Source organism: Crocuta crocuta, unplaced genomic scaffold (assembly GCF_008692635.1).
Source record: "Crocuta crocuta isolate KB4526 unplaced genomic scaffold, BGI_CrCroc_1.0 scaffold118, whole genome shotgun sequence".
In the NCBI taxonomy this organism is placed as follows: domain Eukaryota; kingdom Metazoa; phylum Chordata; class Mammalia; order Carnivora; family Hyaenidae; genus Crocuta; species Crocuta crocuta.
In genome coordinates this window covers 11,932,009-11,949,497 of record NW_027551558.1, presented here as the reverse complement: position 1 = coordinate 11,949,497, position 17,489 = coordinate 11,932,009, and the positions used below count along the sequence as shown (strand labels likewise).

At 36.7% G+C, this 17,489-nt stretch overlaps 1 protein-coding gene across 3 annotated transcripts in view; it reads left to right on the top strand.

Moving 5' to 3' along the window:
* The window catches only part of SRBD1 (S1 RNA binding domain 1), a 192,153-nt gene that overhangs the window by 28,677 nt on the left and 145,987 nt on the right, over positions 1–17,489 (top strand). For all 3 annotated transcript variants that reach the window (XM_077749285.1, XM_077749284.1, XM_077749286.1), the window contains exons 6-10: positions 140–257; positions 1,776–1,914; positions 6,475–6,571; positions 7,768–7,903; positions 15,836–15,939. In XM_077749285.1, coding sequence (XP_077605411.1) covers positions 140–257; positions 1,776–1,914; positions 6,475–6,571; positions 7,768–7,903; positions 15,836–15,939 — 594 coding nt within the window. The remainder of the gene's footprint in view (positions 1–139; positions 258–1,775; positions 1,915–6,474; positions 6,572–7,767; positions 7,904–15,835; positions 15,940–17,489) is intronic.

The window sequence follows — 17,489 nt, the reverse complement described above, 5'->3', positions numbered from 1 at the left end:
TATTTGGGTGAAGGTAACTTATTCTCAAAGGGGGAAAATGTTTTTATCTCCTCTATAACTTTTCTCTCAGTTTGAGATAGCTTCACAAAGGAAGTTTTGACATATAAGTCTTATATATAATGAAAGTTTTTCTTTTCAGGGCTGTTGCAAAGAAGGTTCATAGTACAATCCAAAAAATTAAGAAGGAGGGGAAGATGTCTGAGTGCTTGCTAAAAACCTTGCTGAACTGTAAAACTTTTGAAGAACTTGAACATGTGGTAAGAAACTCTTTTAATCTTTTAATATAATACCTACCTAAGTATATAATTATATAGATCTTTTTATACTTATAATAGATCTGGAAATAAAAAGCTAAAATCCTCAGCCACCATTATTTAATTCAACAAAGTGTTTATTCTTTATTCAATGAGTATCAGATGCTTTTTTGTGTGTTTGCTAAGATAGGTAATACATAGTCCTTGTATTCCCTAAGGCATTCCCAGTTGAGTGGAGTGCACAGGAAAGTAGGTTATGGAACTGGGAAGCTTAAGGGAGGGTGCTGAGCTATAGACGTAGCTGTGAGTGTCTTCAGCATGTGGTTGGTATTTACAACCATGAGAATGGAAGATTTCACTCAGGGAGGGTTTGTGAGTCAGCAGGTCAGGATAGCCCATTGAGGAACACTAACTTTTGAAGCACGTGTGGAGGAAGGGTGAGGCAAAGAAGGAGACATAGAAAGAATGATCAGAGAAGTAAGAGGAGAATCAGGAGATGATGGCACCTTGGAAGACTAGGAAAAAGACTCTTAGAAGGAGGTAATGATCAACAGTTAAGTAAGTAAATGTAACAGTGAGGTTTGGCAAGACAAGGACTGAAAGATGTATATTTGGTAATCAGGGGATCACTGTGGCTCATTGGGTTACCACTTTCAGCAAGGTGTGTGGGCAGAGAAGCCTGATGGCTCAAGTTGAGGAGTGAATGTGCTGTAGGCAGGGGAAGAAGAATTGTGTGTTGGCAGCTTTTGGAGGAGCTTGCTTGGGTTGAGGAGAGGAGATACACACACACACACACACACACACACACGTGTATGTATATATATGTATATGTATATATGTATGTATAATTTATTTTTTAAGAAAACTAAAAATGTTTTTAAATGTTAATTTATTTTTGAGAGAGAATGAGAGACAGCACAAGCAGGGAAGGGGCAGAGGTGGGGGGACACAGAATCAGAGCTGACTCTAGACTCTGAGCTGTCAGCATAGAACCCAACATGGGGCTCAAACTCATGAACCATGAGATCATGACCTGAGCCAAAGTCAGACATGTAACCAACTGAGCCACCCAGACGCCCCATAAAATTTATTTATTTTTGAGAGAGAAAGAGACAGAGTGCAAGCGGGGTAAGGGCAGAGAGAGAGGGAGACACAGAATCCGAAGCAGGCTCCAGGCTCTGAGCTGTCAGCATGGAGCCTGACGTGGGACTTGAACTCATGGACCTCAAGATCATGATCTGAGCTGAAGTCAGATGCTTAACCGATTGAGCCAACCAGGCGCCCCTGGCACTGTTTTTAAGATGAGTGAATCCAAATAAATGACCAATGTGAATGTGTAGAAAAGTATAAAGAATCAGATAAGGAACAACCGTCTTAATGGTTAGTATTAATTTGTCTCTGAAGGGTTGAGAAAAGGATCTTTTTAGCATTCCCATCATGTCTTCTAATTTTGTGTTTTAATTTTGCTTTTTAAAATGGAATGATGTGGTATATTTTTCTTTTTCTATTTTTTCCCCCCAGTCAGCTCCATATAAAACTGGGAGCAAAGGCACTAAAGCCCAGAGAGCAAAGCAGTTGGGATTAGAAGGAGCAGCCAGGACACTGCTTGAGAATCCAGGGCAGCTCAATCTGCTATCTTATATCAAACCCGATGTAAAAGGTAACAGCTTTACTTCAAGAGATCATCCCTGTTTCTTTCTCTTTTTCTTTTCTTTTTTTGTTTTGTTTTAAATTTGAAAACTATGTTAAAAATTTGTTTAAGTAATGACTATACAAAATATATTATAGCATATAAAGAGTAAATAATTCCAATAAAACAAATCCCCATATACCTCCTGCTTAGCCACCCAGCTTCCTCTTTTGATGAAGTGCCTGTTCTAGTCTTTTGTCCATTTTTATTTTGTGTTGTTTCTCTTTTTCTTAATAATTTATAAGTACTTTTTAAGATCTTCTCTCTGTTTTCTGTATTATAAATCCTTCCTCCCAGTTTGTAACTTCCCCTTTCACTTTCTTTATGCTATCTATTAAAAAGAAAGAAAATAGTAGGTCTTAATTTTACTGTAGTTGATTTATTAATCTTTTCAATTTTACTAACCTTTTCTTCTAAGATAATTGCTTTCTTTTCCTTTTTAAATAATTTTTTCACATCCTAATGTTATAAAGAATGCCTTATATTATTTTTTAAAATATTCTATTTCTAAAAAAAGTAATTACAAAAGTTATATGCACTCTTTAAAAAGAATTTCAGCCATTCTGACATATATGAGTTATAAAGTGAAGGCCTACTTCCATACTCTTACTCTCCAGGTGTAAAGTGTCTTTTCCTGAAATGTATCTTCCTCTCCTTTTGTGTGTGTGTGTTTATGCACAATAAAGAATGAGATGGGAAGAGGAGAAGAAGAAATTTCTAAAAAAAACCCCAAGGAAAGTGACAACGGACACATGTCAGGATACATTGGTTTTATTGATGAAATAAACCCTAGAGTGAGAGCTCTGCATCAGAGTGGCTGCTTTCAGGAGTGCTCTCGCAGGATGGGATGGGTAGATTGGTGCTCTTCTAATTCCTGCACTCATTCTAGTTTCTTTGGCCTTCTGTTGATTCTTTAGGCTGGGAGGCATACGTGTCTGTAGGGGGCAGTCTCTGACAGGAAAATCCACAGTGTGTACTATGCTGTCTCTACAGTAGAGTATACATACATATAGCTGTATGTATCCTAGCATACACTGTAACCTGCATTCCTTTTAAACAATTCAGCAGTGTGAGTTTGTGATTAAAGAGTTAAGGATGCGTGTCTGTGAAACTACGTATGTCTGTTCACATACAAATACACGTATCCTCATACCTGTTTTGGAAAAGGCAATAATTAAAAGAAAAAGCAAATTACTGTTATTTGCATTTAGAAGTGGATTGAAATGAGTAAAACTCAAGTTTGTTTAATTTTTTAATGTGTGTTTTTAGTTTGCTTTTCAAATGATTGCAAATTTAACGTTTTAATAGTAGCTGAGACTATAGACAAGCATGAAGGTCAGCCACAGTGGGAACTTTCTTGCCCAGTAATAGAAGGTTTTCTTAGAATCAAATGTTGGAGTTTTCAGAATATCAGATGCATAAAGTTTTGTTGTCTGTTCTTATTTTTCTCTTATGGTCGATTTCCTTTTCTTTCACCTCCTTTGGTACAAAGTTTTGCTTAGTTCACACACACTGAGTTCCTACTGGGTAGGTTTGATAACTGTATCTCTTTGCATGGCCTTGTATAGTGATGCTCATGGACTACATGCTGATGGACACTTGGTGATACTTTTGATAATGCGGATGGGTCAGGGCTCAGTGCAGTTATGGTACTATTAGCACATGTATTGGACCTTCTGTTTGCTTTATTCCCTTTTTCTTTCACTCTTATCATAAATGTCAAAGAATTACAATTAATACCAAACAGTCTAGATGCTGGTTTTTAAAGTTTGCTTGGAGTGTTTTTTTCTTTGCTCTTTCCCCTCACTTTTTTGGCTATCATGATCACCCTCAATTCTCTTATTGTTTCTCTAAACAAGTATTTTCTTCATTCCCATCACTTCTCAAAGAAATGTCTAAGAGACCAGATATTTCAGGGTGAAGTAGAAGACACTTCTTGCCACAGACCAACAAGAATTTGGTTTGAATCGAAAACATACAGACGGAGTACATCCTAGAATTTCCAGAATATCCCTGTATTGTTTGTTTTAAATGTTTTTAAATGTTTATTTTTGAGAGAGAGAGAGAGAGACAGCACGCAAGCAAGGGAGGGGCAGAGAGGGGGAGACATAGACTCGGAAGCAGGCTCCAGGCTCTGAGCTGTCAGCATAGAGCCTGACGTGGGGCTTGAACCCATGAACCATGAGATCATGACCTGTGCTGAAGTTAGACGCTTAACCGACTGAACCACCCAGGCGCCCTCCTGTATTGTTTACAAGGAGGAGTAGCTGATTGCTCTGTTGTACAGATGAAGAGGTAGCCTGAGTAGATAAAGTGGAAAGAAGAGTTGGTCCTTCTGTTTTTGTTACATTTGTGGAGCTTTGAAGAATCTGTGGCTGGAAAGCTTTCACTACAAGAAAGGAAATGTGATTTTCGGCTTGTGTGGTCCTTATTTTCTCCTGATTTCATTGAGGTGCTAAACTTTTTGAACTTATGTTATTCTTGACTGTATTAATCCCCAGTGATCAATTCTTTTTGATGGAAGAAGGTGCTTTTTCAAACACACAAGACTCTGTTCCAGTCTTTTCTCTTAGTTGGACTGAGAGGGGGTATGTAATTTGGATGAGCCCAGTGACTGATAATTTCTACCTCCCATTAAGAACCGCTGCTCTAGTAGTTCAGGGTACCTCCTCTCCCCCCAGCAGTGCTGGGTTTTGTTTCTTTTTTAACTTTAATGAGTATCAGAATTAGCTGGGATGCTCTGTAAAACAAAAGTCCCGAAGTCTAGGAATCTGTATTTGTAATAAGTATCTAGTGTGATTTTATTTTTGCGTCCTTAGATCATACAAAACATTGCTCTAGAGCTTTAGCATAATTTTAATTATGTAAGGTTTATTAATTGTAAAAAGTTTACAAATTGTATTCACCCAAAATGATGGGGGCTTTTTAAAGGTCTTTTGTTATAATAGCAAAATCTATAACTTCCTCTTTCCTTTCTCTCTCATTGATGATTCTCATTGGAGATGGGTTCCATCCTTTTGACTTATCACCCTGGTGTACTTATTAAACTTTGTGTCATAATGCTGTGAGGTGCTTTGGGACTCCAGGAATTAGTACACAGTGACTGGTTTTCTAAGATGAAGACTGATCTAGGGAGATAGCTCACCAAGAACAGACATTTATTGACTGCTTACTATATGCCACAGCTGTTCTAGGTCCTTTATATATACAACCTTACACCTCAAAGGTAATTTGCTCCTGAAAATTCCCTCATAGGGAAATTCTCTTAAAATGTAAACAGAATTTGTATTAATTTTAATGGTTAAGTTTCTTTAAAATAAATGTAGTTACTATAAAATTAGTTATAATAAAACCCAACAATGCATTTCTCTTTATTAATCACTTCATAAGTCTGTCCTGTTCTCTTTGTCTTTTATACCTATTACTCATTAAAGTCATGATCTCAGAAAAACATAATTCTTTTTTTTTTTTTATATATTTTTTTTTTTTTTCTAGCAAAGAGAGAGAGAGAGAGAGAGACAGCGTGAGCAGGGGAGGGTCAGAGATAGAGGGAGTCACAGACTGAAACAGGCTCCAGGCTCCGAGCTGGCAGTCAGCACAGAGCCCGACGCGGGGCCCGAACCCACGAACCGCGAGATCATGACCTAAGCGAAAGTCGGACGCTTAACCGACTAAGCCACCCAGGCGCCCCTAATTCTGACACTTATTGCTATGTAATTCAAGCTTTAATGAAAGAAAAAAAAAGAAGCTTTAATGGAGATAGAACAATTAAGACAGAGGAAACAGAAGAAGGCAATGCAGATGATCTCTCTCAATGTATATAGAAGTTGATATCACAGGGGCCATGATGTTCAAGAGTCAATGCTGTAAGTTAGCAAACCAGAAGCACTTGGAGAGAACATAACACACCAATGGTAGACGATTCAACTATGAAATAGATGAACGATCACAAATAGCTCTTGTTTTGTGCTCCTGAGATTTGAGAAATTCATGTGGGTCATTATAGATATGAATAAATGCCTCAGAAGTCAAAATAGGAATATTAATAAAATTACTATTTGAAAAAGATAAAATTTGTAACTGGTATGAAATGGTATACCTTGGGTTATGACTCTTTTATTACCTATCTCCCAGAATACATTTAACCTCTGTAAATACTTCACGAAGTAGGTACTATTATTTTTCCATTTTTATAGGAAACTGAGGCACAGAGAGGTCATGTAGCTTACCCAAAGTCAGACATTTGGCAAGTGGTGAACTAGGATTAGACCAGGCAGATGGTTCTAGAGCTGTATTTTTCACCACTAGGTTATATGGTATGTAAAAGTCCTGTATTATTGCTTTGGACACTTGTCATTTTTTTTTGCAGAGGTAAACAAGTCATTGCCATGATACTTTTCTGTCTTAAGCTTTTCAGCTGAAGGGTTCATTTTGACTGGAATAAATTTATTGTGATTTAATTATAGATTTTAAAAGACCAATCTGTAGTTCTTGTTTTTGTTTTCCCTCTTTCTTACCCATTTCTTAAAGGACTTTCAGCACTCCAGGATATTGAAACAGGAGTGCAGCATATTTTAGCAGACATGATTGCTAAAGACAAAGACACGCTTGACTTCATTCGGAAATTGTGAGTAACTCTTTTATAGAGTTCTCTGCTCTGTGGACTCATATTGTTAAGGGTCATATGGTTAGTGCTAACACCAGGGTTCGTTAAAAACTTTATTTGGGGACTGTTTTTTGGTAGCAGAACTCTTTGTTCAAGCAGCAGAGCCCTAGTACATAAAACAGATAAAAATAAGGTTGCTTTAATTGAATTCTAGGCAGGGAGCCTGGAACTCTGTCTGCTCATCCTCCTTCCACTGAAACCCCTCAATGGAGGGTTGTGAGGAGCAGTTTAAAAACCACCACGTGGTTACACAATGTGTGCCGGAGAGATTCGTATTCATTTAGAGTAGGTGGCATGCTCTTTAAACATAACATGATGTGTGTACTATACGTGTATTGTATGATATCATTTAATTTTAATGTCAGGTATAGATAAAAGTGCTGACCTCAAAGTGGATTTCAGCTCATCTATGGTATCACAGTCCCAATTTGTAAGAGATTAAAACCTTGTGACCTAGGCCATTGGATTTTATGCCTCATTAAAAAAAGATATCTCAGAGTTCTATTTTAATCTGTTTTCGGCTCTGTATCAGCAGAGAAGACAGGGTTTTGCCGGCAGTCTGCTCTTACTCTTTCTCCACATCGTGGCCGAGGAGATGTGCAGAGGAAAGGAAAGGTGGAGATGAACTGTTGACTGCCATTGCTTGTCAGGGTTTTTGTTGATCCTTGGGAGAGAACTTTCCTGTTTCCTCACTGGCCTTAGTAGGAACGAGTGGAAGTAGCATTGCCCGGATTTTAATTGTTTTTGGAAGTAACTATACTGCTGAATTTGGCCTATCAGTGGAAGCTGTCCCACCGCATCCCCTTGCTTCCCTTCTTTTTGGCTTTTACTTGGCTCTGACTGCCTAACTCAGTGGATAGAAAAGATACCTAGACTAGAAGTATTGATCTGGTATCTGCAGATACCAAGCAGTATCTGAACTGATGAAGGCATTTTATAGGAGAGTTGATACAGACATAGACCTGGAGGTCCTGTGCTAGTGTGAATGGGCAGAGTCCTCCTTTGATGGGTCAAGAACATTTTATATCTGGGCCTCATTTAAAACATTTTCATTTGGTAGTGGCTTAAGTTTGTTGCTAACGTTATTTCCAACTAAGGTGTTTCTTTACTAAGGGACATATTAACAACTACCTGTTTTTTGAATTTTATCTGAACAGGTGCCAAAATAGGTATATTTGTATCCAGTCATCGCTGGCAAAGGTGTCCTCAAAAAAAGTAAATGAGAAAGACGTCAATAAGTTTCTGCTCTACCAGAACTTTTCATGCAACATAAGAAACATCCAACATCATCAGGTAAATAAGGAAACTGCTCATCCATGCTGGTAGTAATAATAATGATGGTACTTTGAATTTGCCTACTGCTTTGGTTATTAAGGAAGTAAAGTTTTTAAGGCAACCGTTTTCTTTTTTTTTTCATATACGTTCTTATAATATTGTCATATCCTTCCCATTTCAAAATGGGGGAACTCAAGACCCAGAAAAGTTAATAACACTGAGAATTATTAGCAGAGCTGACAATAACTACTTCAGCTATCTTGACTTTCTGGCTGGTAATCTTTTGTATTAGACCTTGCTTCTCAGTGTGCTTGGATTTGAACTCAATTCTGGATCTTTTCCATGTGACATACAAATTAGAGGTGATCTGATTTAGAATAAAGTGTGAGAGATCTCACTTAGTTGTATACGTCATAGTTTTTTAAAACCTCAGTGTTTTAATTTCATTTTTCAGTTTACTATTTTTTTTTCCTAATTGGAGTCATAGGTTGTCTCTACAGTGTGTAAGTGGCTTTTATGTCACATAGGGGAAGAAAAGATGATTTACAAACTGAAAATATAATTACTGTCTTTTACCTATGTAGGTCCTTTTACCAGTGTTCTTTATTTCTTTGTATGCTTTTGAGTTATTGTCCAATGCCTCTTCATTTCTGCCTAAACTAATTCCTATAACATTTCACGTAGGGCTGATCTATTAGTGACAGATTCCCTCAGGATTTGTTTATCTGTAAGGTCTTAATTTCTCCTTCTTTTTTAAAATTTATTTTTAATTGTGATAAAATGCATGTAACATGTGTTTAACTTCTAATTTTACCATCCTGTTTTTAAATGTACAGTTCAGTAATGTTAAGTATATTCACATTGTTGTGCAACCATCTCCAGAACTTTTTCTGGGTATAGAATTCTTGGTTGACATTTTTTTCCCCAGCACTTTCTTTTTAATGGTTATTTTTTGAGAGATATGGTGTGAGTGGAGAAAGGGCAGAGAGGGAGAGGGGGAGACACAGAATCAGAAGCAGGCTCCAAGCTCCTAGCTGTCAGCACAGAGCCCGATGCTGGGCTCGAACCCATGAACTGCGAGATCGTAACCTGAGCCGAAGTCGGATACTTAACTGACTGAGCCACCCAGGCGCCGCCCCTTCAGCACTTTGAATTTATCATCCCACTGTCTTCTGGCTTCCATGGTTTTGATGAAGAATCAGCTGTTAGTCTTACTGAATCCCTAACACATGATGAATTGCTTCTCTTCTTTCAGGATTCTCTGGCTTTAGGTTTGGACCCTTTGATTATAATGTGTCTCACTGTGGACCTCTTTCAGTTTTTCCTTCTTGGGATTTATTATGATTCTTGGATGTGTTGATGAATGCTTTTTATCAAAACTGGGAAAATTGGGGCCATTATTTCTTAAAATATTCCTTCTGCCTCTCTCCTGGGTCTCCTGTTATATGTATGTGGGTATATACTTGATAATGTCCGACAGGTCTCTTAGACCTTTTTTTTTTTTTTTTGAGACCTTTCCTTTTTTTTTTGTCTTTTCAGACTCTAAATCTCAATTGACCTATCTTCAAGTTGGCTGATGAAATTCTGCTTCTGCTTGCTCAAATTAACTATTGAATCCTTTGAGTAAATTTTTCCTTTCAGTCATTGTAGTTCTCAGCTCAGAATTTCTATTTGGTTTCTTTTTATAATTCTCAACTCTATTGATATTCTGTTTTTGCTGAGACTGCATTCTCTTGATTCCCTTTAGGTCTCTGTTCATGTTCCTTTAACTCGGAGCATATTTAAAACAGTGGTCTAGTAAGACCAATGTCTGATCTTCTTAAGGGATAGTTTCTGTCAGTTTCTCCCCCCTGCCCCCCATAGATGGGTCATACTTTCCTGTTTCTTTGCATGCCTTGTGGTTTTATCTTAAAAACTTGACATTTTGAGTGTTGTAAACTGGCAACCCTGAAATCAGATCTCCCCTCACCCTCACCCCTAGCATATGTTGTTACTGCTGTTGGGGGGTTTTGTTGTTTTTTATTTGTTTGTTTTTTGTTTAGTGCCTTCTACGTTATTTTTGAAACATCTGAATTCTTTGTCATTTGTGACCACTGAAATCTCTTCCGCTAGCTTCGTGGACAGCTGGTTATTTGAGAGATTTTCTTAATGCCTTTAATGCCTGAAGCCAAAACACAAAACAAACTCTCCCATTCTTGCAGATTGACTGTGTGTGGGTACTCCTTCAACTTTGGCGTAGCGAGGGTGTGTACACCTCTGCGTTAGCTTTTACTTCCCGTTTGCATGGAGCCCAAAGGTCCATCAAAGGTGAAAGCTCAAGGTCTTTCCAGAGTATGTGTCTAGTCCCAAGCATGCACGCAGACTCCTGGATTCTCTAATCTGTGCAGGAACTTTAAAAACTCCTTTTCCCCTCTAGTGTCTAATTTTCAAGCCTCTTTTCGTCAAGGTGTTGTTGATGTTTGTTGGTTGCCTTCACTGTAATCTCTATCACTCTGCTCTTATCCCTTACCCCTCAACAGTGCGACAAATTCACTTGCCTTTAAATACTTTTAACAAATGCCACCCAGGAAATGACTTCTGTCCTGGGGAAGTTCTGAGGCAAAACAAAGGCAAGGCCTTGAGTCTATCTTTCAGAGAGCCATCAAACAGATCAAAACAGGATCACAAATGTTTGAGGATATGGTCCATGTTGCTCCCTCTGGCACTAGCAACCTGCATTAGGAATGGAGGCTGTTATCTTCATGGCCACTGCTCATCTGCAGAGTGGAGTAGCAAACGGGGCAGTTCAGAGTGTTGTTTTACCAAGATTCTGTGGCTTCTTTTTTCCTTAAGTGTTCCTCTCGTTGTTGTACGCTTTTTACTAGGGTCCAGAGTTCTGAAAGAGTTGATTCTGACTGTTATTGCCAGTTTGTTACTGTTGTGGTAGATTGGACTTTTGGAGTTCCCTACTATACCGTGTTAGTGATGTCTTACCCAACGGCGTCTGTAAAGTGTGGTATGTAGTCCCCTTGCCCTATTCCAAAACCAGAATGTGGCTTAACATTATAAACTTTCCTGCTTTATCTCACTTAATGGTTTTTAGCTTAAAGTCTACATGGTATCAGGATTGCGACCTGTATTTTCTTTCTTTTTTTTATTCAATTTTTTTATGTTTATTTATTTTTGAGAAAGAGAGAGAAAAGGAGGGACAGAGAGAGAGGGAGACAGAGGGTCAGAGACAGGCTCTGCACTGACAGCAGAGAACCCGATGTCGGACTCCAGATAATAAACTGCGAGATCATGACCTTAGCTGAAGCCAGACACTCAACCGACTGAGCCACCCAGGTACCCCGCAACCTGTATTTTCTTAATGGAAATTGGTTCCAAGCTTGTTTTAATTTTAGCCCTACAATCACATGAAACCCCTGTCCTTAGTCCTTTTGCCAAAACTTTCTAGTCTTCTTTTGGGTAAATGAAGCTTATTCTCCAATCTAATAGGGAGTTGGCAACGTTTTTCTGTAGAAGACCAGAGAATAAATGTTTTAGGTTTTCTGAGCCAGGTAGCTTTTCCTGCAATTACACAGCTGCCATTGCAGCATGAAAGCAGTCATAGATAATACACAAACAAGTGAGCATGGTAGTGTTTTTTTTAATAAAATTCTATTTATGAAAACAGAGGTTCAACTGGATTCGCCCGTGGGCCATAGTTTACTGACCCCTGGTTTTCTGTATTTTTCAAGGAGGGTATATATAAACAGTAGTTTCTTTGTCTTTTTTTTTTAATATTTTTTATTTATTTCTGAGAGAGAGAGAGACAGCGTGAGCAGGGGAGGGTCAGAGAGAGAGGGAGACACAGAATCAGAAGCAAGCTCCAGGCTCTGAGCTGGCTGTGAGCACAGAGCCTGACGTGGGGCTCGAACCCAGGAACCATGAGATCATGACCTGAGCCAAAGTCAGACACTTAACTGACTGAGCCACCCAGGTGCCCCTATAAACAGTATTTTCTGAGTTCTAACACTTTCACAGTCATTTCCTATGGTCTTGATACATGGACAGCTTGGATCAGTATATTTTTTGGTTTTTACTTTATTTCCTTAACTTTCTTAAATATGTTGCTCTGCTGTTGCATTGTACGTTGTTTTAGAGGAATCAGATGGCAGTCTAGTTCTGGTTCCTAGAAATGCCAAAGATGTAGGTCCTATGTTATTTTCTTTATTAGGGTTTTATTTTATTTTGTTTTTTAATGTTTATTTATCTTAGCGAGAGAGAGGAGAGTGAGAGTGACAGAGGATGAGTAGGGGAGGGACAGAAAGAGGGAGACACAGAATCTGAAGCAGGTTCCAGGCTTAAGCTGTCAGCACAGAGCCTGATATGGGAATCAAACTCATGAGCTACAAAATCATGACTTGAGTGAACTTAGACGTTTAACTGACTGAGCCACCCAGGCGCCCCTGATTTTATTTTTAAATGGTTATGTATTTATTTTGAGAGAGAGTGAGTGCATGGGAGTGGGGGAGGGGCCGGGAGAGAGGGAGAGAGAGAGAGAATTTCAAGCAGAACCAGATGCAGGGCATTATCTCACCACTGAGAGAAATCACTGAGCTGAAATCAAGAGTTGGATGCTTAACTGACTGAGCCACCCAGGTGTCCCTCTTTATTAAGGTTTTATAGGAAAATGAGGGGGAGATGTGGAATCAAGAGATTGCCAGTATTCTCCAAACTTGGAAGTGCTCACTATAACATTTTTAAAATTAATTTTTTTCTTCCATCTGCATTTTACTGTTGAAAGAGAGGATAATGAAAATATTAGAGTATATTACTTTCCATGGGATATTTTTCATCATTATAACTTAATTTTTGTAACTTATGATGATAGAGATGTGAAAAGGTGTTGTTTTTGGTATAAGGTAACATGAAGAGTTGTCAATTATCCCACAGGTTTTTCTTGAACACTTATTTTATATTGTTTCCTACTTGGGGTGTAGAGGTGACGTGGTCTTTGCTCTTGTTAGTTGTAAGTATTATTTATATGTTCTAGATCTAACTCCTTTATGTGATAACTGATTTGCAAAACTTTTCTCCCATGCTGTGTGTTTTCTTTTCACTTTCTTAATTGTATCCTTTGAGGTATAATGTTATTGAAGTCCAGTCTATTTTTTTCTTTTAGTGATTGTGCATGTAGTATTATATCTAAAGCTTTGCCTAACTCATGGTCACAAAGATTTTTCTCTTATATTTTCTTCTAAGAGTACTATAGCTTTAGTTCTTATGTTAAGGTCTGTGATCAGTTTTGAACAATTTTTGTGTAGGATATGAAAAAGGAGACTAGCTTCATTCTTTTGAACATAGCTGTCCAGTTGTCTGGACATCAGTTGTTGAAAAGACTGTAGTTTCCCCAATGTACTGTCTTGGCATCCTTGTTGAAAATCAATTAATTGTAGGGATATGGATTTATTTCTGAACTCTTAATTTTATTTCACTGAGCTATGTAACTATCCTTATGCCAATACCACACAGTTGTGGTTACAGTTAGCTTTGTAATAAGTTTTGAAATCAGAAGGTGGGAGTCCTCCAACTTTCTTCTTCTTTTTCAAGATTGATGCAGGGTTGCTTGAATTTCTATATGAATTGTAGAATTGGTTTGTCAGTTTCTGCAGAGAAGCTAGCTGGGATTTGATAGGTGTGGATTGAATCTGTGAATCGCTTTGGGGAGTATTGCCATTTTCCCAGTATTAAGCCCCTGGTTCATGAACATGAATTGTGTTTCCATGTCTTCAGTTTCTTTTAACCATGTTTTGTAGTTCCCTGAGTATGTGTTTTGCACGTCCTTTGTTAAATTTATTCCTAAGTATTTTATTCCTTTTGTTGCTGTGGTAAATGGAATTTTTAAAAAAATATTTTCAGAATGCTTATTGGGGCCGGTGTCTAGAAAGTGATTATCCTGAAATCCTGCTGATCTCTTTTTTAGCTCTGATAGCTTTATGGTGAATCCCTTAGGGTTCTCCATATACAAGATCATATTATCTGCAAATAGATATATTTCTTTCTTTTCAATTTAGGTGTCTTCTATTTCTTTTTCTTATCTAATTACTCTGGCTAGAACCTCCAGTACAATGTTGAATATAGAAGTGGCAAGAGAAGACCCTTTTAATCTTAGAGGGAAAGCATCCAGTCCTTCACCATTAAATATGATGTTATCTGTGGAGTTTCTGTATGTGATTTTTATAACATTGAAGAAGTTGCCTTCTATTTCTAGTTTTTAGAGTGTTTTTATCATTTAAAAAGCTGGAATTTTGTCAGATATCCTTTCTGCATTTATTATTAAAGAAGATGATCGTGTAATTTTTGTTTTTTATTTTATGGATATCATGTATTATGCTCGTTGATTTTTGGATATTAAAGCAACTTTGCACTTCTGGAATAAATCCCTTTGACCTTGATGTGTAATCCTTTTTATGTATTTATGGATTTGGTTTACTATTTTTTAATTGAGCATTTTTATATCTATATTCATAAGAGATAATGGTCTTTTTTTTTTTTCTTGTGGTGTTCTTCTCTGGTTTGGGTATCAGGGTAAATAGAGTAGGGAAGTTTTCTCTTCTATCATATATTTTAGAAGAGTTTGTGAAGAATTGGTATTCTTTAAATGTTTGGTAGAATTCTCTGGTGAAGCAATCTGGGCCTGGACATTTTCTTGTGGGAAAATTTTAAATTACTAATTTAGTCTTTATTTTAGATCTTTTTTGGATTTTCTTTTTTTTTTAATTTACTATTTGACAGTCTGTCTTTTTAAGAATTTTTCCATTTTGTTTATGTGATGTAATTTGATGTGCAGTTGTTCACAGTACTCTCATGATCCTTTTTATTTTTCTAATTTTGAGAGTAATGGCCCCTCTTATTTTTGATTTTGGTAATTGGAATGCTTCCTTCTTTTTTTCTTGGCCTAGTAAAAGGTTTGCTAATTTTGTGACATTTTCAGAGAACCAACTTTTGGTTGTGCTAGCATTATTTTCGGTTATTTTTCTGTTCTCTTTTTTATTTTCCCTCTATATTATTTCCTTTCTTCTACTTGCTTTAGGTTTGTTTGCTCTTCTTTATTTTTTAAAAAAAATGTTTAATGTTTGTTTTTGAGAGAGAGAGAGAGAGAGAGAGACAAAGTGTGAACAGGGGAGGGGCAGAGAGAGAGGGAGACACAGAATCTGAAACAGGCTCTAGGCTCTGAGCTGTCAGCACAGAGCCTGACGTGGGGCTCAAACTTACGAACTATGAGATCATGACCTGAAGCAGAAGTTGGATGCTCAACCAACTGAGCCATCCAGGCGTCCCATTTGCTCTTCTTTAAAGGAGTGTTTCTAATATATTTTAATACCGTTGCTCTTTTAATATATTAAGAGATAGACAGCTTGATCTGAATTTAAATTTTTCTTTCACTTGTAATCTTTGTTATTTGGGACAAAGTAGTCTTAGAAAAATTATTATGTAAAATGAAGATAATACATACCTCACTGGTGGCTTTGAAAATTAGATAAGTGTTTTAAAGTGCTTAGATGGACTTGACAGTTAGTAAATGCTCAATAAATGGTAACAGTCAGTAGTTATTATCCCACTTGAGAATTTGCATGTTTGTATATCTTAATAATATATTTTCACAAATGTGAAACATACATTTTTTAACTCCAGATGATCAAAAATTTTTAATTAATCAAATCTGAAATGAGATTTTTAGATCACCAAAGTCTCTTTCTGTGAATGTCATAGGCTTTATACCTATATTTTATTTAGAAACATTTTTTAAAAAAAATATAAAGAGGTGATTATTTTAAAAATCATTTTGGTAAATAAATGAATAAATAATTTGAATAGCTGTAGACTGGATAACTACTCTACTTATTTCACAAATGTTGACTGGTTAAATTGACCAATTATATATTTTGTGGATCATCAGTCTTTGCCACATATGTTTGCATTCAGATCCTGGCAATTAACCGTGGGGAAAATTTGAAGATACTGACCGTAAAGGTCAACATTTCTGATGGAGTGAAGAATGAATTCTGTAGGTGGTGCATTCAAAACAGGTCTGTTTATGGATTTTTACATAATTTCTTAATTTTATTTCTAAAATAAATATAAATGCTGTGTATGTTTATATAGGAAACAGGATATGTTAAGTATTTAAATAAATTATTCATAATACTTATCTCTAGGGAGAGGGATTTTTACTTTAACATGTTTTTGTACTGTTGGAATCTTATAGTATTTTATGAAAAAGTAAATTAACAAAAACATGCTGTATATGACAGATTTGAAATGTTTTAATCATTAAGGATAATTGAAGCAAAAATATAATTTGTCAGATATTATCATATAAATCTCTAAACATATATGTAGTTTACCTAAAATATTTTGCACATTAAAGATGAGTGCAGTGGATTAAATTTATTGGATATTTCAGAGAAAGGTCTAAGCTTATGTAACTTCTTACTATCTTTTTTCATTTGTTAACGGAACCTTTTAAAATAGCACCATATGTTTGTATAGAACTTCTAACTTTTAGTTTTAACTTTTCAGACTGTATTTGATCCCTATAACAATCTGGTTCGTTGGCAGAGCAGATTTGTAGCTGCCATTTTGCCAGTGAGAAAACTGATGCAAAGGTCAAGAAGCTTGCCTAACAGTTAAGATATGTAGTTCTGTGTAACCTTAAGTTGGGGAGATTGCTGGGAAGTTATCTGAAGAGTTGGATGGATTTTTCTTTGAGAGGAATAAGTGCTGTGTACTTTAGAAATTAGCTCTCTCATCCAACATAGTACTTTCATCAATTCACTGGAAGCCAGTTTGCCAAAAACCAGTTCCATGAAGGATTAACTAGCTTAATGACCAAATAATGCTAGCCAAGGACCCATCAAGTGAAACGTCTATCTCAATGTTAATTAGTCGGTAAATTTTGTAAGCTAATTATGTTATAGCCATACCTGGAATTCTGTGCAGCCGTCTTGAAAAAGTTGAGATAGAGCTAAACTTGAGATATAAACATGCCTTACTGGGTTAAAAAGGCAGCTTATAATTAGTATTTATACTATAGTCTCATTAATGGCAAAAAATAGGTCTGCGTATGAGAACATTTTTAAAAAAATACAAATGATCTATTCCGTAGTTCTAGTGTGAGATTTTAATTTTCTGTTGTATACTCTCCTGTGGATTTTGGTTTTATTTATTTATTTATTTATTTTGCTGAATGTTTATTTCCTTGTAAACAAATAAATATCATTAAAAATAAAAAGGAAATAAATACCTAAAAGAAATCATAGATTTAAACAATAGTGTGAAGAAATTAGATAATTTAATTTAAAATATGATGAAACTCTGGGATAGTTGCATAGAAAGAACATAATCCTAGGGCACCTGGGTGACTCAGTTGGTTAAGTGTCTGGCTCCTGACTTTGGCTCAGGTCATGATCTCATGGTTCATGGGATCGGGCCCCGTATAAGGCTTTGCACTGATGGTGTGGAGCCTGCTTGGGATTCGCTCTATCCCTCTATCCCTCTTTCTCTGCCCCTCTCCCACTTGCACTGCCTCTCTCTCTCTCTCTCTCTCTCAGATATAAATAAGTAAACATTAGGAAAA